The sequence below is a fragment of the Strongylocentrotus purpuratus genome, unplaced genomic scaffold (assembly GCF_000002235.5).
Source record: "Strongylocentrotus purpuratus isolate Spur 01 unplaced genomic scaffold, Spur_5.0 spur5_scaffold_4, whole genome shotgun sequence".
Lineage (NCBI taxonomy): Eukaryota > Metazoa > Echinodermata > Echinoidea > Camarodonta > Strongylocentrotidae > Strongylocentrotus > Strongylocentrotus purpuratus.
In genome coordinates, this window is record NW_022145610.1 from 9,757,427 (window position 1) to 9,781,530 (window position 24,104).

Genomic DNA, 24,104 nt, shown 5'->3' on the forward strand with positions numbered 1-24,104 from the left:
TTATGATTTTTTTTGGAGGGCGCTTATCAGTATATATATCTGTGAATTGAAAGAGAAATATCATCTGCTAACTTAAGCATGTAATAATTCCACTATGTTAAAAGACAAATTAAGAGTAGCGAAAGATTGTTTCAGCATATGGATCGCCGTAACCAATGCGTGGATATTGCCACAGAATCCAAATGGCGGAAAATCAGCAAAATAAGACCAGGAAATGGTCTCGGAAGTATAAGACCGAATACAGTATCAAGTACCTGTGTAATCGGAAGTCTGAAAGTAATTCATCATGCATTTTGTACAATTTTTATGTTATTTAAAAAAAAAGGGGGAATTATTTAACTAAATACACATGTAAAATGCTCCAAAATAAGGCTCAGATTGCACCAGAGAGCATCTAGAACCCCAGAGCTTCCAGGGCCCTAAGGCGGGCCCTGGACCCCGGCCGCATGTGTCGGGCGCTACGCGCTCGAGATGTGCGCTACGCGCACATTAATTGGTGTCGATTACAAATCCTCCCTATTTCTGATTTCCAAAAGTTGGCATCTCTGTACTTTACTCTGTTGGTCCAGCAGCATATTCAGTGTCGATTCTGTTCTTCCTGCTGGGTTAAAAGTGTAGTCACCAGCTGACCTTGTCTCTGTAAGGCTTCTAGGATTAACGACATGCTCGGGCTGTTAACAGCGCTCGCCCCTGTTCGTGGACTTCTGAGCTCTGCCATCTGCCTTCCTCCCGCTAGTGCCCTGTCCTCATTTTGCGTTTCCTAGAACCATCAACCGGTTCAATTTCATACACATGCCCTGTTGGGTTCCTTCTTTCGCTGATGCGGTATGGCCTTTCTTGCCATATGTCTTGGATTTTATGCCTTCCCTTCTTAGCCTGCTGACGTAGTAACACTCTCTTTAAATGGTTTTGCAGTTGGGGGCAGTTCCTCTTAAAGTGGTCGGTTGCTCCACACAGTAAACTCCACCAGAAATTCAGAAATTGAATTTCACCACTAAGCCTGGACAGGAAATATCTCTAATTATAAATCTATATCAAAATATACCTCCTGTGTATCATGCAATTCCGGTCTCATGCTGAGGTTTGCGGAGTAAACATTATATACTTCATCCCGCCCAAGTCCAACAGTAATTCTAGCCAAATCCCAGTTACATACCAGAACTCTCAGTATAAAACAATACAATATCCATTATACCAAACATGCACACAGTTACTGCGAATAATCCAAAATCTTATCAGCTAAATTAGCCAGCTCAGGAAGCAAAAGCACGTCGTTTGACGAGGCAAGAATGAGCCTGATATTTTGGGGCAAGCGCTGCAAAAATAATTCGCGCAAAATTCCCTTCTCATGCTGCTGCATGCCAAGCAGCTGCTGCATTCGTCTGAGAAGCCTAGTTCCTCCTCGTTCACTAACATTCGCACGCGGCGCTGTTCTGAGGAGGACATTCGCGATATCAATAGAGCACGTAGCTCTGTATACGGCTTGGTAGGGGGCGGACTGATCAACATGTCGCAAACTTCCAGCGCGACCTCCAATGGTAATGTTGCTATAACTAGTGTCTGGTGATGCCTCTGTGCGGCTGCCTGCGCAAACCACGCTTCCAGGTCCCACTTCCAAAAAGGGGGCAGCTTAATGCTGACTGCGCCCACGGCGCACATGCCTTGGGTGGTATTTGTTTTGGTCATGACGCCGTGCCATGTCCACTGTTCACAAAACTAAATTCAATAAGTGTATCGGCAAGTAAAATGATTATCTGAAGGCAAAAATAATAATAAGCAAACAATGTGAGAAAAACGATCATAATGTATTATTCTCACTGCACGGAGAATGTAAATTGTTGTCAATGAAGAACACAAGAGTCAAAAATATATCTTGCAAAAGTACAAAACGTAATCGGTGAGCAAGCTAGCTATAGCTAGTCCACCGGGAATGGTCCAGGGACGAAGTCGTTCAATCCTCGTTGGATAAAATTTGACCGGTACAATAAACACTACACAATAACAATCTGTGTGTACAAATATTAAAAAGCCCACTGATTCCCACACAGGAAAAATCAGAAAAGCCCCAATCACGACTGCAGCGTGATTGGTTAAAACAAGCACACATCTATCTTAATTAATCATGTGATCGAAAAACTTATGAATAAACGTCATTTAGTTAATAAATCCAGTTTGAACCAGTTCCGAAGGTATGGCGTAATACCAAAATCCTCAAACTCCCTACAACTTCTGAGGTAGCCATTTTGAAAACACAGTGAATTAAAATTGATTGACACTGTAACATCAGTCACTACACACTTAAAGTATTACATTAAAAGATCATGTCAAGAAAATTACCCTAACCAAACACAATGTAGCTCTTTAGAAAACTTCTGAACCATCAAACTGGCTTAGCTACAACACTCATAAAATACACACAATCGTTGCATTTTAAATCTACTTCCATATTTACAAGTTTCCAGACGTCTGTGTCCGAGCTGAGCTAAAGAGATGAAGAAGCTGCACAGAAAGCCACGGCCTGCGCTTGTTGAAGTGATGAAATCACTGATCTTCTCCGGCAGCCACTGAACCTCTCCAATTTGCGCCCTGATGATATGTAGACCGTCCTTGGCATGGGGTTAGCTGTTCCTTGTGGGGAAAATGTCTCCTCCTTGGACATATCTTGCCAAAGTCTCTCAACCTCTTCCTTTTGACCCTTTACTTCCTCAATTTGTTTCATGGCATGTTTTTGACTACATTCAATTTCCCTGACATTTCGTTTTGTAGAAGAAAAATCTGTTTCAAGTAGATTGAAATTAGACTACATAATATCTAGCAGTGTAATGACGCATGTACGGTACTTAATATTGTCATCAGTCCCATTCGCAGTCTTTTCGTTGGGTGGCTGTTCAGGTACCGGAAAAGCCATTTTTCCCTTAATTCACATAGATTTTCTTGTCTGTCCACTTGATTCCACAGGCTTTGTGTCCAGTTCTATCAGATATCTATCCAGTTTGTCAATATAATTACCTCAATACAAGATAAAATAGAAAACTTATTCAGTTTTGACGAAATTGAAAGCTCAAAGAACCATGAGAGCAGAGAGTTGACGAATATCATTCCAACTTAAACGCCTATTTATGAATTCGAATGCAACTCTGATAAAATTGGGTGGGAAAACTATAGTAAAACAAAATTACCTCAATTTTGGTTGACACCAACCCCTGTAGACCATTGTCGTCTCTGGTGACAGCCGTCACCAGTACAGACACTCCTTGTACTACCTCTAGATTAGCGCTTTCGCCCCAAAGTGTGACTGGTATAGATTGAGTGTCGTCACCCAGCTGTCTCAGAGTGATCACGCGCCTTTTGTATGCTGCAGTTTTGACAAGTTGGCCTGCCTGCAAAACCGTGCAAAAGACCATAAACAAGTACATCATGTATTTAATTTGAAAAATACAAAAACTTTTACAAATAATAATAGTGTGTTTTTGTATAGCACTCATGTCCGTCACACTTGGCACTCCTGGTTTTCCCGAAGGAGGTGTTTATGTTCTTTGGAGCATGCTCAGCCTTCACCTCTGCCTGTGCAGAATTTATCTCATTTAGTCACTGATGGCGAGTGGCTACACATGTAGGCTGTAGGCCTAATTTATATATTTTTTGTTTAAATTTATTAAATACATACCCACTGACTCGGCTCAGTCAGTGACTAGACATGCCAAATTAAAATAAATTTGCCAAAATTTTCAATTCAACATTTGTGCGGGGCTTTTCAGTTGACTGTATGTAAATTTTAAAAACGCCATGGGTTTTTAATATCAGAGCTCATTTTGACAACAAAAACCTGAATTCTATGCATGCATATTCTCATGCAAATTGCAATGGCAGTATAGGGCAGTACAATCAGCATTAATACAGTGTCACCGCTACTACTACTTACTACTCACGTACCTAGCTGCCTGTGGAACAGTCCAAAATCGTGCGGTGTCACAGAATTCAGGCGATGACAATCTAAAACTGTCTCAAATAGATTGGCGTAATATCAAAATCCTCAAACTCCCTACAACTTCTTAGGCAGCCATTTTGGATTAAAAACACAGTGAATTAAAATTGATTGACACTGTAACATCAGTCACTACACACTAAAAGTATTACATTTGAAAATTATGTCAAAAAAATTACCCTATAAACCAAACACAATATAGCTCCTTACAAAACTTCTGAACCATCAAACTGGCTTAGCTACAACACTCATAAAATACACAAAATTGTTGCATCTTAAATCTACTTCCATATTTACAAGTTTCCAGACGTCTGTGTCCGAGCTGAGCTAAAGAGATGAAGAAGCTGCACAGAAAGCCACGGCCTGCGCTTGTTGAAGTGATGAAATCACTGATCTTCTCCGGACGTCCACTGAACCTCTCCAATTTGCGCCCTGATGATATGTAGACCGTCCTTGGCATGGGGTTAGCTGTTCCTTGTGGGTAAAATGTTTCCTCCTTGGACATATCTTGCCAAAGTCTCTCGACCTCTTCCTTTTTACTCTTTACTTCCTCAATTTGTTTCATGGCATGTTTTTGACTACATTCAATTTCCCTGACATTTCGTTTTGTAGAAGAAAAATCTGTTTCAAGTAGATTGAAATTAGACTACATAATATCTAGCAGTGTAATGACGCATGTACGGTACTTAATATTGTCATCAGTCCCATTCGCAGTCTTTTCGTTGGGTGGCTGTTCAGGTACCGGAAAAGCCATTTTTCCCATAATTCACATAGATTTTCTTGTCTGTCCACTTGATTCCACAGGCTTTGTGTCCAGTTCTATCAGATATCTATCCAGTTTGTCAATATAATTACCTCAATACAAGATAAAATAGAAAACTTATTCAGTTTTGACGAAATTGAAAGCTCAAAGAACCAGGAGAGCAGAGAGTTGATGAATATCATTTAAACTTAAATGCCTATTTATGAATTTGAATGCAACTCTGATAAAATTGGGCAGGAAAACTATAGTCAAACAAAATTACCTCAATTTTGGTAGACACCGACCCCTGTAGTCCATTGTCGTCTCTGGTGACGGCCGTCACCAGTACAGACACTCCTTGTACTACCTCTAGAGTAGTGCTCTCGCCCCAAAGTGTGACTGGTATAGATTGAGTGTCGTCACCCAGCTGTCTCAGAGTGATCACGCGCCTTTTGTATGCTGCAGTTTTGACAAGTTGGCCTACCTGCAAAACACCATAAACAAGTTCATCATGTATTTAATTCGAAATATACAAAAACTTTTACAAATAATAATAGTGTGTTTTTGTATAGCACTCATGTCCGTCACACTTGGCACTCCTGGTTTTCCCGAAGGAGGTGTTTACGTTCTTTGGAGCATGCTCAGCCTTCGCCTCTGCCTGTGCAGAATTTTTCTCACCTAGTCACAGATGGCGAGTGGCTACACATGTAGGCTGTAGGCCTAATTTATATATATATTTTTTTTTTTTTTAATTTAAAAAATACCCACTGACTCGGCTCAGTCAGTGACTGGACATGCCAAATTAAAATAAATTTGCCAAAATTTTCAATTCAACATTTGTGCAGGGCTTTTCAGTCGCATTACACAGAGCTGCCAACTAGTACGGATTTTCCGTAATTGGTACGGAAATTAACGACCATTACGGAATGTTGTCTCAAATTACGGATTTAAAAAAAAAAAAAAAAAAAAAAAGATTTTTTTTTTTTTTTTTTTTTTTTTTTTTTTTTTTTAATGAATTAAATATGATTTATCGTAGCGAGTGCTGTGAATAGGAGCCATTTTTCATGATAAACTGTGTTGTGATGACCTGAAATTCAATACTTAACATCTTTGTGTGAGTAAAATCACCAAAAATTTCAGATAATCATGCGTCCGCGCAGTGTTGGCGTGTCGTTTTTTTAGATTCATAGCGCCGTATAAGAAATTACTGATTTATACCCCAAATTACTGATTTTGAGCCTTGTGATTACTGATTTTCTGTTCTGGAGGTTGGCAGCTCTGATTACATGACTTTCCGAGCAATGAATGACTTCATAATTCCTCTTTAGTAAATGCTGCATCAAGCAATGAATTAACCATCTCTGCCTTCAGTGATCCAGGCAATGTTGGTATTGCTGTCCTCTTTCACAGCCCGGAGAAGCCTCGCACAGCCTGGTGCCAGGTGCTCCCCACCATCACTTTATCGATTCTGGTATCCTTAAGCTTCTTCTTATTGAGTAGTAGCCGAACCCTGCCATCATGTCTGACAAACCTTGCAAACATTGGGCGGGTTTGCCTTGCCGTTGCCGACCAAGTGTTCTAATGCAGCTCGTTGTTGTACCGAATGATTGATTACATTTCTATCAGTGTGCATGGGAGTACTGTCGGCCCCTTCACGACAATCTTCAACTGATACCTCGTATACACGTTTAGTAGTAGTACCCTCGGCCTTAGTGTCAAAGCTATCCAACAAATATAATGCATAATCTTGGATTTCCAAAAATGTTTAACCTGAATTAGCCAATTGGATGCGCCGTAGTTCAAGGCGTGTGCCATGACTACGTGCTCCAGCTACAAACTTATCGCTAAGAATTGAATCCCTCAGGCCTTTGAATGCCTTTTCCTGCGGTGTCATAATCAGGGATGGCTCAGTGGTTAGAGTGCCTGCCTCATGAAAGGGAGGTCGTGGATTTGAACCCCGGCCGAGTCATACCACAGACTTATAACAATGGGACCTTCTGCCTTCTAGCTAGGCACTCAGCATATAAGATTGGAGAAGGGTAGTAATATACAAATGATGCACAGGTTTGAGTGCGTCGGTAGGGATTGTGGGCACATGGTACCTTTGAATGGTTTTAGACCAAATTCAAAGGTACCGCGTGCACACAATTCCGTAATTCGGTAAATACCGGAAAGCATGATTTTTTTTAAATTTGCATAATTTTTAAATTTTAGTGCAATGGATGGAAAAAAATGTAATGACTTACCTTAAACATGAAACTTGTGAAGTCAAGTATGAAGAATCAATGCTAACAACAAAAATAATGAATGCTGAACAGGGACAAAGAACACTGAACGTCTTTACACTGTGTCTGTAGACTATTACAGTCTAGTTATTGAATGTGTACTACACAGTCACTTAAACTAAAGTTGTGACTGGTGGCACGCATATTGTTTTCTGATGACAGAGACAATGAGAGTAGATCACGGAGTTACGGAGTTTGTGCTAATGCCAATGGCATGAGAGGGGTAGTACGACTAGGAGGAGGTGCTGCTAGTGCTACGGTAGTAGTAGAAGGTGGTGGTGCTAGTGCTACGGTTGAACATGTAGCAGGAGCATAGGACATCTGTTTTCCAATTTCTCAGCTCATCTCCCGTTTTCGGCCATCACTAGTCTTGCTGTAGATCTTGATGGAACTTTCGCTTCGATGCCCACTCACAGACATGATGTCCCTTGACTGAAAACCAGCTTTGTCGAGTGACGTGACACACGTTGCACGCAGGCAGTGATTAGTGTAGACTTTACTACATCCGGCAGCGGTGGAGATTGTCTTCATCTTGTTTGAGAGTGTATTGATACCAACCGGGCTGTTGCAGTACCACGGCTCATTTCCATCGCGCGGTTGACTAGCTTTCGGTTTTTGCCAAAACCATTCACATGATGGTTGCAGTTTTGAAACATAAATCTCAAATGACTTCACGGGGCATCTATCACTGCTTGGAATTTCGTACATAAAACCTCCGGTCGCTTCATCGTCATTCTCTCGGTGGTTTTTGGTGAGCTGGTCACGTTTCGTTAGATAGCGCAGTCCGTCTTCATCGGTGAAGATTGTAAAATCAGACACTTTGAAGTTACGTACATTCTCATGACCTCTATTACAAAAGAAAGTCATTAAATCTAGAAACACTTTATTTTGCAAGCCTTTTGGGGAGGTGCAATCTAGCTCTGAAGAGGTCTGGATCTTGTTCATATCAAGCACAGAAATTGAGGCTTTCTGTGGGGTGCTTCCCAGCCCCTCTCGCTTCAGCTTCACCAACACAACCTTAAACCATAAACCTACTACAAAGTACCATGTCCTGCCATCTTGTAGAATTTTCTGTTGCAGGATGCCCCATCAGATACCACTGCACGAACTCGAAGCTCAGCTGTCTCTACCTTGAGAACGGTTTTCATGATGCAGTCATAAATTTCTCCACTGCGTAAAGCAATTGTGGGAAAGAACGCAACAGCCTGTTGCACAGATGAAAATATCCCACGAACCATTATCATGAATGCATGCGTGGCCAGTTCAGCAGTGTCTTCTTTGATGCGTCTCTCAAACACCCTGAACTCATTATTGATGTCCCCAACATATACAAAACCAAGGAGATGTCCAGTGGAGGATGAATATGCCAGACCCGATTTCAACTTCATTTCATCGCAAACAAGAGTTACGTTTCTCTGGTAATCGTCTGTGATGTTCATGTCCTCTATCATTTGCTGTATCACTTTACAGTGAACCCCAGTTTTGGCTTCCGTGTAGTGAGTATACCTGTGCAATGTTCCAATGGCAGGCAAGATCATAAAACCACTGTCTTTGATCAGTTTATATTGCAGGTGATTTGCTGTGAACAGCGATTGCCCACCTAACAATTGTTGGGTGCCATCTTAATGGTCTTCTATCTTTAATCTTCAACGCTTTCCTTTGCTCCTGCCATAGAATTTTCTGTGGTGAATTGTCCTTCAGTAAATGTTCTATCTCATCCGAAGCCTCCTCCACAACTTGTTTAATATCTTTCCCCAACTGTTCATCCAGTGTGATGCACTCGTCCTTGAACAATCGTTCAATCAATTCGGTCAGCCACTGGTCTGGGCTGTCGTACTGATCTAGAGCTGGTTCAGTGAGTTGATGGTCAGCCTCCTGCAGGTTAGTGGCTGCCTCTTGATCAAGGGTGATGTGAGGGGATTCTCTGAAACTCGCAGGCAGAGACTCCCAGGTTTTCTCCGGGTAGGGGAAAGTGGGGCATAATGGAACACTTAATTTCAAACTTGACATATGATGTCATCAACGACACAAAAACAGTAAAAATAACAGTTTCAGATAGATGTTGTATGCACTTTATTATGTCAACGAAAAACCGACAAAAACCACGGTAAAATTGCAGAGAAACTCGAAACGAATTTTACAAAAGAAAAATCCAAATTGCCCCATCCCTGAGGCATAATGGCACTGCCCCCTGGGGCAAAATGGATCTACGGATCCGTATGGCCCCATCATAACTCTAACGTTCTATATTGAGTAATGTACCTAAAGTAACTTTAAGCATACTTGGTGGGCAGAGCTGCATAATGGAAGCCTATAGTAGTTTCATACATTTATGGGGCAAAACTGGGAAGGTAATCGTAATAAAGCCTGGTTTAAAAGTAGAAAATGTAGACTTGTAAAATGTGCACTACACTCTAAATTTCTTAGACTGGAATCTGGGTCACAGTTTCGTTCTGATACAACCACTAGTCACGTTAACCAACTGCTAGGCACATACTTTGAATTCAGCTAACTTATACATCTAAAACTGGCTGGGGAAACTAGAACAACTATCGACTTGTTTCATGAACCAACTGTACTTTCAGAATGGAACATGAAACATTGGTAAACAGGCCCCTATAAAAAGGGCGAAAACAGCATTTTGTTTATTTTTGTGAATTATTTTACAAGACAAAACAAAATAAGTAATGTTGATTTTTATTCCCTTTATGCATTTGTTGTCTCTGTGCTATAATGTCGCCATAGGATAATACGCGTATAAACGACGACTGAACATTAATCACTCCCGTGACTGACTAAACTGTGCAATAAAAAGTAAATATTTTTTCTTTCTTGTTTTTTAACATATACCTTTTTCAAAAAAGGAAATGGACCTTAACTTTCACAACAAATTGTTGAAACAAGTGAAACACTGGAAATGCAACTCATCTCTGCAATGCCGAAAACCATCGAAATAAAAACTCTTGTAAGTTATTTGGAAAGGCGTCAATTTCTATCAACCAATGACAATAAAAAGTCATGTAAACTGCTAAATGTATATTAACATTGACAAACTATATCCCTGACACTGATGTCTTCTGCCATATCTAGACATGATGTCATTGAATAGCATTTTAAGAACAGAGATCACACACAAATTCTTCTTCAGGATCACCCTCTTTTCCCGCGCAAGCTTCATGTGCCCATTCAGAACAGATTGAGCACTGGATCATGCCATCATTGCCTGCACTCCACAGTTCACTGCAGTAGATACACTCGGCATCACCAGCATCATCTTCACTTGATGAAGTGTCACTCAGCACTTGTCTATCTGTCTTGCGCTTCCTTTTCCCACCGGTTTTAGGCTGGACAGGAGTTCGCGCTTTTGCTGAACCCTTTCCCTTTGCCCGAGTTGTCTTTGAGAGGATAATTCAGACTTGTAAGGGCTTTCTGTTAGGACCACAGTTTTGCCACGTCGTGCATTGTTTGATCTCTTGCTCCTCGAGGTAGCACTAGCTTTAGGAGGTGAGGAAATGTCAAATGGTGATTGATACCTAGAATTTGAGGGACCTGCATTACCGTTGTTAGTATCAGGATCTGTTGCATCGGCAAGCAGGTTTGGAGCAGTTTTGGACCCCTCTTTCACTGCTTCATGATCTTCCGTGTGAGGTCTTTCGATGTCTACTGTGGCAGTCAACTCTGCAATGCCTCCTACACGATCAACCTTATCCTCACTACCTGGAGCAGCTACTTCCACTCCTAATTCACTGAGTTGTTCGTTGCCTCCGTCGTCCATGGGAAGATCTGTTACATCTGCCGCTAGGAATTCATGAGGGAGGAAGACATCTCTGTTGGTAGGATATATTCCTGTTTTGCGAAACCCACTAGCTGCCACCTGCGTAGTTGCTGCCCTCATGTATACATTGCCGAACAACTCTGCAACCTGGAAGGTCGTGACAACTCGACCTGGATTGTTTCTCAACCATTTCTTCAGTTCTTGGTCATAGTATGTTGACAGTGGCTTCATAAAGCTCACATCAAGTGGCTGCATTCTGTGAGAGCAATGTGGGGGCAGACACAGCATCACAACTCTGTTGTGTCTGGCAAGGTCTATAACGTCCAAGTTTTTGACATGTGTTGCGTGCCCATCAAGTATCAACAAGATCGGGTTGTCCTTAGAAGCGCCAGACGATCGGATGAAGTGCTTGAACCAGATTGTGAATATGTCCATCTGCATCCATCCACTCTTGTGACACTCATAGATTGATCCTGGAGGAGCTCTGTTCATTAGTTCCATCTTCATTCTGACACGTGGTAAGATAAACATGGGTGGGATGAAAGACCCTGTGACGCTCATGCACGTTTCGAATGTGACGGTCTGACCACGTTCCGCTGAAACCAAGGACCCAACTTGTTTCCTTCCGGTCTTTGCAAGAACTTTTGATGGCTTGCTTTGCACAGTACTTATACCCGTTTCGTCTACGTTGTAGATATTTTTTGGTGGAAACTTGTGCTTGTCCATCAGAGGTTCGAGCAGGTCAAAGAATTTGTTCACGTTTGTATGGTTGAACGAACGTGCTCTCGCTGCAGAGGTACAGTAGCTTCTGGTTGTCTCAGAGAAATTGGATGGCGTTTAATGAAGGAATACAGCCATTCGCTTCTCTCTGTTGAACTGATGTGCGATCCCGTTTCTTTCGGCAAGTTGAAAAGCAAGACAACGTAAGTCGTTTGATGTCAGTCCGTACATCATCAATTCCATTTGATGGATGTAGTCTACGAGGTCTTTCTCAATCTCTTCAGGAAACGTTGGCTGGAAATGAAGAAAAGCAAAACTACTTTAATAATTAAACAGGGCATTTTTTATTCTTAGATTTTTATACATACCTAAAAATGCATTGCAAGTTTCATTCAAGAATTAGATAATAAGTGAGAAGATTGGGTCGCATATTCTGTTGGCATCTGTTTTTTGTTCTCTGTTGTTCTTGTTTTACCAAATTTATGAAGTGAAATGATTATATTTTTTCAACATTAGACATATTCAAAATAAACCTACCTTGAAATTACCCATTAACTTTGCTGCACCTATTGCAGATTTGTTAAGTCGTTTGACTCTTCGACGAAGGGTGGCTTTTGGTACCGAGAACTCGGCGCTGGCTTTCTTTAGTCCTAGACCATTATTAGTAACGGCTTTTATGGCAGCCTTCATTGCCTCTTCATCCCACGTCTGTCTTGTCGATTTCCGCTTGTAGCTTCTAACCATCTTTAAGACGATCTGCAAAAATAGACCCGTTGCTTTTGAGGTTATCCAACTACCACCTGATACCCAGAGAACAGATTAGCGATTAAAGCACCTACTGGCTCAACAATGAATGATATTTCGAAATAAAGAGTGGTTTTTTAACATACGCTAATTTCAAAGTTCCATGTTGCCCCCCGGGTCCGTTATGCCCCACTTTCCCCTACTCCCTCATGACTGCAAAGAGATGTTTGCAGGGCATCTGGCTCCACCTCCAATCCCAGCATGTGCAGCTGAGAGGGCCATGGGTCAGTAGCTTGACAACATATGTCAGCTTCTGCTCAGTGTCACTCTCCACCTCAAAGGTATTTGATGAAACCCTCCTGATATTTGTCTGTGGGATAGTGTCTGCCAGCTCCAATTTTCTCATACAGTGCTGAATAAACCAAGCAGGTCTGTCAATGTATCTAAATTCAGGTATGCATAGCATCGAATTGATCTTTATTCCATTCATCATAAAAACATAACAAACATATAAAATGCAAAACATAGCATACAAGTTAAAGAGAAACATTTACAATAGAATACAACAACAACAACAATAATATCATATGAATGTGGAGACAGCTAGGAAAGCCAATGGCTTTATTGGTGCTGCCACCAAAACAGTAATACAGTTAAACCAGGAAGCTGTAATGAATGGAGATACCGTCTCGAAAGAATTTTCCGAGGGAAAATATTCAAGATTAACCTGGCTTAACAAAAAGAAATGTAACCCTCTCCAACCATCATTTCCATCAACAGCTGTCCATATCAATGCACAGTCCCTCTCTGGAATTCCAAATAGTACGAAAAGTTACGCAACGCCATCTGCTTCCCTAAGTTCTCTATTCACTCTTTTGCAAATATATGCAAGCATCGAGCTTTGAAGCCATGCGTGGCACCGAAAAATTAAGTCATGTTCAGTGAAGATGTATTTAGCTATAACATATAAAATACAGAATTAACAGCATAAGACCATTGCAACTTTATATTAGTCATCAAATGCTTTTTCTGTTCTCCGATAGCTCTACTGAATGCATGGCCATTTCAACCAGCGAAATCGACCAAGGAAATCGTGAGTTAGAGCGAATGAAAGGTTTTCATCATTATGATTTTCTCATCTAATTATTGACATTTTCCGAAAATTTCCGAAATTTGTACATAGCTAGGAAGGTAGTCTAAAGGCTTATCTTCCTAAAGAACTAAATGAAATTGTGTTATATGTTTGCGCATTTATTGATTGAGGGCTAGAAGTTGTCAAGTTATCACCACTATTCACCCCAAATACGGGCCCACAAAGCAAAAGCCGCCGTGCTCGCTGGGCTGGGATGTGTGTGGAAAGGGAGTACCTAGTGCTACTAGGGAGCTGTACGGTTTCGGAGGGGGATTAAGGGGATTACGGTAGGGGAAACAAAAGACAAGCGGTGCCACGGATGGCTTCAAAGGGGTCTCTTGGACGGGATCTCCATTCATTACAGCTTCCTGGTTAAACCATTTTGCTGGCGTTTGCAGTTGCATACCACTCTGTCTTCAGTGATCAAGGCATTGTTGGTATCGCTGTTCTCTTTCACAGCCCGGGGGAGCCTCGCACAGCCTGGTGCCAGGTGCTCCGCCAACTTACATTACTTTATCGAATCTGGTATCCTTAGGCTTTTTCTTATCGCGAAGTAGCCGAACCCTGTCATCATCTCGCTTTAGATGCCCTTTCTTGTTACAGTAATAGCAGAATGATGTGGAATTCTGCTTATAATTGCTGGTCATTCCTCTCATGGCATGACCACCTCTTTCAATGTCTCCTTTAGTTCAGTGATCTCACTCTTCATGCTTTGGATAGTTTGGTCTTCAGCTGTCAGTGATGCTCTCGCTGCCTCTACCTCACACTCTCTGATACTGGGCTTTGACGTCACTGTGTCATCATCCTGGAACATTCAGAGAACTTCCTACTGCATATCAATGAAAGACTTGCCCTCAGCGGAATACATTATGCGACGGAGCTCCCTCTGGATTTGTTTGTCCTTCACTCCAGTGACAAATCGCTCCTTAAGGTTGTTGTCCCGCAACATGTTCAGGGCCGCTTTTTCATCTCCTGTTGCTGTCGATTCCATCCGGTCATAAAGGCAAATGAGGGCACTGCTAAAGTCCGCTAAAGTCTCCCCCGGCCTTTGTATCATGGCATGCAACTCCGTGCTGAGTGGCTGCACAGTTTCCTTGAGGCCATAACGGGACTTAAAGGCTTTCTTCAAAGCCTTGGTATCCTTCCTGACTGAAGAGTCATAACACCTTGTTTCATCTTTAGCTTGGGGACGACAAGTTCTGAAAGGCCCCTGTAAGGGCTGCCACCATCTCAGCGAGGCTTGGAGGTTGAGCTGAAGCTCCTGTTGCGGTAGTCGGGTCATCTTCAACACCACCTGGCATCTTGCGTCCTGTGTATGTCTGTCAAATTTTAAATGCTGACTTCCCTTCAAAGCAATTGGAACCTGCTGGCTTACAGTTGTGAAAAGAAATCTATTGACATTGATTTACAACAATACTTCAGTGCAATAAATTTGAACTATGCTTACTCTACAAAGCTTATACATCCCTGATAAAATCTATTTAATGGTTTACTCCCACATCCCCTGTAGTCTGGAGCTTTTCTAAGCCATATCTTCCTTGCAGCGAATCTTCCCTCTGAAGCTTGTCGCTGTGGTTCAAGTTCAATCCCACTTCTGACACCACTGTAGTATTCTGGTATTAAATTCGAGAGAAGGGGGGGGGCGGTTGTCAGGAAGAATGCACTACCAGAACACAATTACACGACTCGAAGTTGTAGGATATGCGCGGAATTTTATTTCCCACTTGAGCTAATCTGCATAAAGTTACAAAGAAGAAAAATGTCTGCAAAAGCAGAAAAGAAACAACAAACGAAAGAACATCAGTAACTACACGTTCAAAATTTCTTCATGTAACAATTTAGAGTCAACAATAAATGTACATCTCTTAAAACCAAGTCAATGATACTTCAATATTCATCGAGTGAGTAATTCTATGTAAAAGAAGAAAATGTATTACTTATCATTCCAAAATATGTCCTTTAGCTATTAGGTGTGAAATATGACTAATCAATTTCCTCACTGACAGTATATGAATACATGTCACAAAATTATGAAAGCATCAACTCTAAGATCAATATCAGAATAATCCCCTGAAATATGCGTAGTCATGGATTTTCAGTCTAATTAATGTATGTTGACTGCCTACCTATGATTTATTATAGTACCTGAAACAGAAGTAATATAACAAACAATGTTTGTGTTAAAAACTATTTATCATGCTCTACCATCCTGACTCACCCGACTAGGACTGCTAATCAACTACTTGTTGCTATGAAGACAAACAATGGTACGAGCTTCCTCTACTCAACGCTGGAATCTAAAACAAAAACAATATCACTCCAAAAAGCACCAGAACTCTTTCTCCATCCGAAACCTGGTCAATCAGTCAACACAACAACTGTTGAACCCCTAGCTCCATCCACGAAAGGAACTCCTCGACAGAAAAGAAATATGAAATGTTCTGGATACTCTACTGCAAAACTCAAAACTTGCTCCTCACTCTTTTTGGTCCTTTCTTGATTTGTTTCCGTTTTCTCCCATTGTTAGAATTGTGGTCAAGAACTCTAGCCTTGTCAGCATACCAGGGTAGTGGAAATGTTTTCATTTGGGACAATACTTCATTTGGGACAATAATCGGTGACTGTCGTAAACGTGTCGTCATCCTCTTCATTGTCAGTTGTAATGCTGGAGACGTCTGTGAAACTATCTTTGTCCATTTTGTCCATGAATCTGATCAAGCTAGAAGTAGTGTCAGATAACAATGAATCGTTATCATCTTCATGATGAATCTCGATCAAGACTTCATTATGGAGCTGACAGCAGTCGGATACGATACTTGTTCCATCATCATTATTATTGTCGACGTCGTCGTTATCGCTGTTGATTTGATTGGAGGTGGAAATTGGGTAATATGTGGTGCTTGGCATGCTGTGGTATGCTTCAAGATCTCTTGTTTTACAAGCCTTTGTCAATTGACAAATATCTTTCACAAGATTCTGTCGAACAGGACCTGCTTCACACCAAACAATTTGATTCTTGTAGATTTGTTATGCTCCTTTCTGAGTGTGAATGCTTCCTGTTCCAACAGGTATCTCTGACGCTTCATTTCAGCAGGTAGATCCATCACCATCGTCAACTGTGGATAAGTGAGAGGTGGCTCATTCGACGACTGATCTCCAACTTTTCTTGCTGTATTCTTCATCACCCTTTGTTGGTTAGCATTGAGGACTGCATCACGATCTATCATGGAGCTGAAGCGGATAATAATGGGGTCCGGACCTGCTTGTTGCCGATCATTTCCTTGCAGAGGACGACGGGACAGTCGATGGACATATACTAGAGGGATATGCTTTGAGAAGCCAAGATCTTGGAAGATCTCTCTAGCAAAAAAAAAAACTTGCTCCTCACCCTTTTATGCTCGAGGGAAGCCCGGAAGGCATTCAGCAAGCTAAGAAGGAGCTGCTAGAGATTGCTCAGAGATTGGAAAATGAGAAATCCAGAGATATTCTTATTTTTCCGGTTTTCTCCCATTGTTAGAATTGTCGTCAAGAACTGACAACTCTAGCCTTGCCAGCATACCGGGGTAGTGGAAATGTTTTCTCTTGGGACAATATTTCAGAAGCATGCTGTGGTATGCCTGAAGATCTGCTGTTTTACAAGCCTTCATTAACTGACGAATATCTTTCGCAAGATTCCTGTCGAACAGGACCTCTTGGACTGCCTGATGTGCTGAAGAACCTGGTGTTAACCATCGTGTGACTCTCTCTTCATCAGGTTAAAGTGGTTCATGGCCACATTCATGAAAGTTATCTCCAGAACTCCATGAATGGACATTACACACATGATGTGTGATGGACTGCCACGTCTTGAGAAGCTCTTCATGTCTATTGACATTTGAGGCTGACCACAACAAATGATTTGTAATGGCTCTTATCCAGTGGACAGCAACTTCTTTTTGACTGATTTGCAGACATGCCTAACATCAAATTGATGTTCAACATCAGTTTTCTAATCCCAACGTGTCTGTCAGTTGCGACTGTGCCAACATTGACACCAGCCTCCATCAGCTCTTGCATGGCCCGTTTGAAACCTACCTTGTCCATTGCCACAGAGCTTGTAGCTTCTGACACTTGAACCAGGGCCATGGACAAGACTTTATTTGTGCTCATATTCATCATGGTATAACTGCAGTACTTGGCAGTATGCCCAGGGGGGTCTCAACTCCCATCCCCATATACAGTTATTTTCGTCATTTCCAACTTCCCTCCTAGCTTTTGCTACATTTTCCTTCTCTTTATTGCGTAGTAGCCGAACCATGTCATCATGTCTGACAAACCTTGCAAAGCAGCCAGGGGGATGCTTGCTTACTGCATAACATCCATCATTCTGTGATTTCTTGTAAATGGTAATTGTGACTTGCAGAGCATTGCACAATGCAGGAAGCTGGTGCTCAAGTCTTCCTCATTGAACCCGACTCCAGCCTCTGCTGCAACCTCCACCACCAACTTCCCATCGATTCCTCTGGGTTCTCAGGGACTCCCCTAACAATGATATTGTCCCGCCTCTGCTACTGTTTCATACCTAAATTCATCATAATTCCCATCTGCTTTGGGAAAGGTGCTGCGGATCAATTCAACTGCGCAGGCTGGTATGACTCTCCTCACCCCTCTCCCTAGTAGGCCATGGACCCAGTAGGTAAACATTCGATAGCCTGCATATCTGTGTAAGACCTGTAGCAAAAGAAAAAAAGAGTGAGAGTGAGACAAGCTGCTTCAGCTTTAATATTCAAAATAAATTTCTTTTTCCATTTTTTAGTAAGAGTATTGCACATATTTTTGTGGCATTCCACTCTTGACAATCAATCAATTATTGTATCCTTTCACGACTCACGCACAAGGTGCCATTGCTAACTGTAGAAATAATAAATAAAAACAAAGTTCAGTATATCCAAATCTCCTGCATCGAGACAGGTTGGCTATCTGGACACGTGATTTCAACCATTATTCAAAGAACTTTACAAGCTACTAAGCTATGTTGGACATGCAAGAAGGAAAATATTCATGATAGTAATTATATATTATACATATTTTGATGACAATTTTGTTTAAATCAAAAGCCAAAGGCATAGCCATGGCCTAGGCGGAAGCTTTATTATCCATACATACAACCTCCTAAAATACAGTTACAACCAATTACTAATACATTGCACGTACTACCTGACTTTGAAAATAAAAAACTAGAATTAAACATACTCATTTTCAAGCTTATCCGGTATTCGGTCCCTATGCCCTCTCTTATCCAAGCGAGGCAATCAAGGACGTCCTAAGAACTGCCCGTTCAAGACAAACTTTACTGAAGTCTTCATGAACAGTAATGCAAGGAATAACTTCGCTCAAAAAAGCGTTGACAATTCATGACTTCAACAAAACATCAACACTGTAACAGAGTCTCCATCAGGGTGCGTACTCCACAGAAACACCAGTCGCTGTTAGCAAGACGGTCTTCGTCTGAATTTGGGGCTGGTGGGTCTTCGTCTTCGTTGCTGCCACCGTGACACTGAAGTCTTTCCCGTTGCCTTGCTTGCATTTCGTCAGCGGTGAACGTGGGTTTAAAATTGTAAGGCTTTGGACATACTAGCATAGCTTCATTCTCTTCCAATGTTCATCAGAATATTGGCGCTTCGATCTAGATTGGTGTTCTTATGGGCTGGGTAATCTCGATGGTTAGCGACGACGATCATCAAAGTATTGATGTTTTGGTCTAGAGTGGTGTCTCTCCAGCTTGAGTTCCGGCTCATCCAAAGGCTTTAAGACCTTTTCAAGTGTCACCGAGCTGGTATCATTTCTCTTTGGCGAAGTTAAAGCTATAGTATTGTCTGGTGCTACTGACAGTTGTCCCATCCGGTTTGCTCTCTCAGCTCTCACAGCAATATCCAGCGCTCCGTCAAAAGATGTTGCACCAATTCATGAATTTTTATTTGCAGGGGTTTGTTGATACCCTTGCTGTTGCCTGGTGCTCAAATCTCCCTCATTGAATCTGACTCCAGCCTCTGCTGCAACTAGGAGCTTGTGTTCTGTACAGGACGTTCGATGTACATGTAGGTAACCCCAACATTAATTAATATCATTCTGCAGTTTATGCAATTGCTTTTATTATTTCAGAATTACATTTTCAATCAACAGTCAGGAATTAGTATCAGGAATTAAGATAAGAAATGCTACATGTTGATTTCAATAAATTTGTTGATATGTGTGCAAAAAATGAAAAATGAAACAAATAATTACCATCCATGCCACGGATTTATGGAGCAGAATTGTATGGAATTGTATGCAATAGCAAGCATGCACGCCACAGTCTGCACACACAATTGTTACTTCCTCTGGGCAGAGTATGCATGTTCCATTCATGAATGGCGCATGACCTTCAATATATGCACTAGCGAAGGCTAGCCCAGTCCTTCATTACCTTCATTATTTATTTATTTATTTATTTCGTTTTATTTCAACAGGGTAGCCCCATCAGTAGATAAAATACTGTTATTCTTGGGGGCCCTGCATAACATAAAATACATATATAGACATACATATACATTAAAGCAATCATCACATGGTGAGTAGTAAACATACCAGAAAGAATACAGATTAAATCTCAAATGTACATTTAAACTCAGCAAGTAAAGAAAAAAAATCCAAAAGAAATCAAGTCTTCAAGAAAATCAAAAAATATTATATTGTAGTGACAATTTGTCTAAACATAATTATTATTATTTAGGAAGGTCTTCTTTCTGTTCAACTTCAAAAGTTTGGTCCAGAATAGGTCCATTCTCAGAAAATATTGTTTGTTCTTCAAGTTTCTCACAGCTACTTTTCTTCATTAGTGGTAAGAACCCTGACAATGGTACTTGCATCATGTCAGCTCTCCCGCCAACAATGAATTTTTTTTTTTTCACAAACAGTTTTTTGGTCTTCCAACTGCGCACCCTCTGAAAGAAATAAAGAAGTAAAGAATGTTCTAGGTCACAAGAAGAAGGATAATATTTTGATACTTTGATACAACAATATTGGCTAAAATGCATATGTTTATTATGTAAGCAAATATCTGTATCCATAATAACAACAAATATTCAATCAGGGGTGGATCCAGCCAGCAGCAAGGGGGGGGGGGGGGGGGGGAAGGGCAAAGAGGGGGCCTGATTCGTGGAAAAATATTTAGCGGCGAATAAGGGGGGTGGGGTGGTAAGGAGCACAAATGTTTTCCCCAATTGGTGAGTAGATATACCAGGGGGGTGAAGAAGGGAAGAGCACTAATTTCTTTTTGTTTATGCTCAACAAGAGGGGAAGGGGGGGGGGTAGTGAGCAAAAATAATTACTACACCCCCCCCCCCCCCCCCCCCCCCCCCCCTGGGAGCCAACTTGATTCTTTCTCAACTGCCTGCAGTTACTCAATAACTTGTCCTTGCTAATTACCAACCGTGGGGAAACTTCCTCTAAATTCAATTCCTGACAACCTCTCAGCGGGCCTTATTCAGCAGCCTTACAGCTCATTACCAAGTTCCACTCACTTTGTCGGTGCAAACTTGTAATATAACCAACATTCTATATAGTAGACTAGTCTCAGATTCCTTGAAATCCCTAACTACTATGGGTTCGAGAATACATTCACACAGTTATCTTTCTAAGCATTAGAACTTGTCGACTAACTCTAACCTCTCTCTGCTGTCTGAGCAACAGTTAAATATAAAACAGCTCTCAAGTTGATTACTACTTAAAGTGAATAACTTAAGTTATCTCATTTTGATGTCTCTGATAAATAATCTGTATTACTGTAACATCAAATAATTATCAGCTTCTAGATGCAGCTGAAGAAGTTATTACAATTGGCTTTGTAATTTTTGTACTTTTCTATTTGTATAGTTAAATGTCTATTTACAATTTACATGTCAGATTAATAATTCCTATTTAACTTATGTACCCGCTACGATTTAAAATAATCATTTAAATGATTATTTTTTTTTGGAAGTTGTACACTTGACAGTATTACGTAACGAAAGATCGCAGTATTCTAACCCAAATCATGGTGGGCAAGGGATTTGTGATGCTTATGGCCAGATCCAGTGAAGAGGAAAACAAAACGTCCAGAGATGGTTGCTTAGTTCTGGTTTTCTCGAGCTCACTTGGGGAGGTCTTCCCCAACAACTTAATTTTTCCCAAAAATGCACCCCTATTTATAGACTTTGGGCAGCCGACAAAATTTTGTATTTCCCGCTTATACCTGTACTTAAGGGCTTACGCACAAAAACTCTCATATGTCCTAACCAAAACTATTACGCACGCACGGTGCGTCCATAAGGATTAATACAAATGTTTCATCATAGGAATCACTTTCCAGATAAAGGAAAATACTACTCTTCAATATAAATATTACAAGAAACTACGACCAAAATCTGCAATTCCAACTTCCATGCACTACACACATCTAGGTAAGTTGTTATATTATTGCATATTAATAATTCATTTTCTAAACTCAACTTGCGCGCGCGTATATAAAAAAAAATACGCTTATTAATTAATTAAAAGGGCAAAGACCTTTGCTTTGAAAGTAGGTCACATTTCTGGACCGAAAATCTACCGTGTTGTCAAATTCAACAACATAAGAGAAAGATAAAAATAATTTGATAGGCATTTACGCCACACTACCCCCCCATCAAATAAATCACTGTCCCCAGTGATAAAAAAAAAAAAAAACCATTCTCAGACTTATGGTGAGAGCTCATAACTGTCTACACATAGTTTACAAATATATACAATGTATATGCACAATATATGCACACTTTGCCAGCATATAATTTAGAAATGTGTCTATGTACAACATATGAATATCAATCATTTAGATAGTAAACATCAAAACATTATTCTTCAACAACGCTTGGAGGTTTTTCTGGGTACCTAGTCTCAACCAACCTCCTCTTGAGGCTGTATCCAGTTAGTGTTGGCACGTAGAAACTTGTGTGGATTGTTACTTTGTTCACTACACGAAGGACACCTTTAGGGGCCTTCTGAATCTGAAGCACTATGTCGTCTGTGTCTGAGCTATCTTCTCTCAGGAGTACCAAGTATGGTTTTTTTTTTTTCGGCGATTCATACTCGCTCTCGCTCTCGCTGTCAAGTCCAAACAGTTCAATCATCATCTCAGCTTCTTTCTTCTTCTGTCTTTCTTCTTTCTTCTTTCTCTCCAAGTCCTTCCTCTCTATACTTCCTTTCTTTCCAGCTCCTTTCTCTCTATCTCCTTCCTGTCCTGGTTCTTCTCTTTCTCCTTCTTCTTTTCCTGTTCCTTCTTTGGTAGTTCTTCCTTCTCCTTCTTTTCCTGTTCCTTCTTCTCCAGCTGTTTCTCCTTCTCCTTTCTTTCCTGTTCCTTCCTCTCCTGCTCTTTACTTTCCTTCTCCTTCTTCTTTTCCTGTTCCTTCTTCTTCTTTTCCTGTTCCTTCTTCTCCAGCTGTTTCTCCTTCTCCTTTCTTTCCTGTTCTTTCCCCTCCTGCTCTTTCCTTTCCTTCATCTCCTTCCTCTTCTTTTCTTCTCTCCTCTTTTTCTCTTCTTCCTTTCAAGTTCTTTCTTCTGCTTCCTTCGATTCAAGAATTCTGGAGAGGCAGATTCATACCGTAGGTATTTCACAAAATCTAAGTCCTGAGGATGGTTCACATTATAGTGTTCAGTAATGTCTTTTCGCTCAACAAACTCCTCCTTGCATCGGTGGCAAGTCAAAGTGACTACTGGAAAGCCTTGATGTTTTTTTTTATAATGTTCTAAATACTGGTAGTAGCCAGGCAGCTCCGCTGTACATTTGTCACACACCACCATGTCCTGTAGTTCATAGATTTAAGAGGGAGTAGAAATGCATGTGAAATATATATCTTGTTATCCCTAGAGTTAGATGACAGTACATGTTAATGCTGCAAACTCTTGTGCTATTAACATGTACCTATATCTCAATAGTGGTAATCTACTTCTATTTGGGTTACGCCTGATTGAATGATTCAGCCAATTGTCTAGTGGTGCTCCAGTATACGCCTTCAGTCTATCGACATGTAGTACTTTTGGTTTTCCCTTTGGTGACTCCTGAATACGATACACTACATCAGATAACTTGGCTGTTACCATAAATGGTCCCTTCTATTTCACTGTTAGTTTAGGACAAACTCCCTTCTTCCTTGATGCATCATACAGCCACACCCAGTCTCCCACTGTATACGTTCGGTGAGTCGTATTCCTGTCATATGCTCTGGCCTGTCTGTCTGCAGCTATTCCGAGCTTCTCTCTGGCATTCTCATGTGCCACCTGCAAATTTTCCCGCACATCACTCACATATATTCGTTCTCTTATATTCGAATAAGAGTTTTATTCGTACTATATCAAATGAATAACCAACATTCTATATAGTAGACTAGTCTCAGATTCCTTGAAATCCCTAACTACTATGGGTTCGAGAATACATTCACACAGCCGTAATGTTCATAACGCCGAACTCCACTGTCAGGCCTTGTCATTGGTAGATTCTCGCGCCAGCTGTGCTAATCTCTCTCAGGCCGCCAGAACCAAAGATCTTGAAATATAGCCAGGGGAAGGCGGCTAGTCTTAGTCTTCTTCTTTATTTTTTGAGGTTAAATTAATGTTACCAACATTTTTTTAAAAATTGTTTTTGGGTGTTAGTGTTAATGTTATTGTTAAATTAGTGCTCTAACCTCCCT

At 40.9% G+C, this 24,104-nt stretch overlaps 1 protein-coding gene across 1 annotated transcript; it reads right to left on the minus strand.

Annotated features, from left to right (window-relative positions):
• Positions 1–10,125: 10,125 nt before the first annotated feature.
• On the minus strand, positions 10,126–11,513 carry LOC105445838 (tigger transposable element-derived protein 4-like). Its single transcript, XM_011681906.2, has 2 exons — positions 10,566–11,513; positions 10,126–10,407 (listed from the first exon to the last, which is right to left on the minus strand). Exons 1-2 carry the CDS (start codon positions 11,511–11,513, stop codon positions 10,126–10,128), a joined length of 1,230 nt encoding a protein of 409 aa, XP_011680208.2.
• Positions 11,514–24,104: the final 12,591 nt, after the last annotated feature.

What these genes read in the sequence shown, in the direction of transcription:
- LOC105445838 (XM_011681906.2), bottom strand. Translation starts at nt 11,513, where the DNA reads ATGGACAAGCACAAGTTTCCACCAAAAAATATCTACAACGTAGACGAA. An exon ending in CTGATACTAACAACGGTAAT is followed by an intron (nt 10,408 to 10,565) that starts GCAGGTCCCTCA and finishes ATCCTCTCAAAG; the next exon opens with ACAACTCGGGCAAAGGGAAA.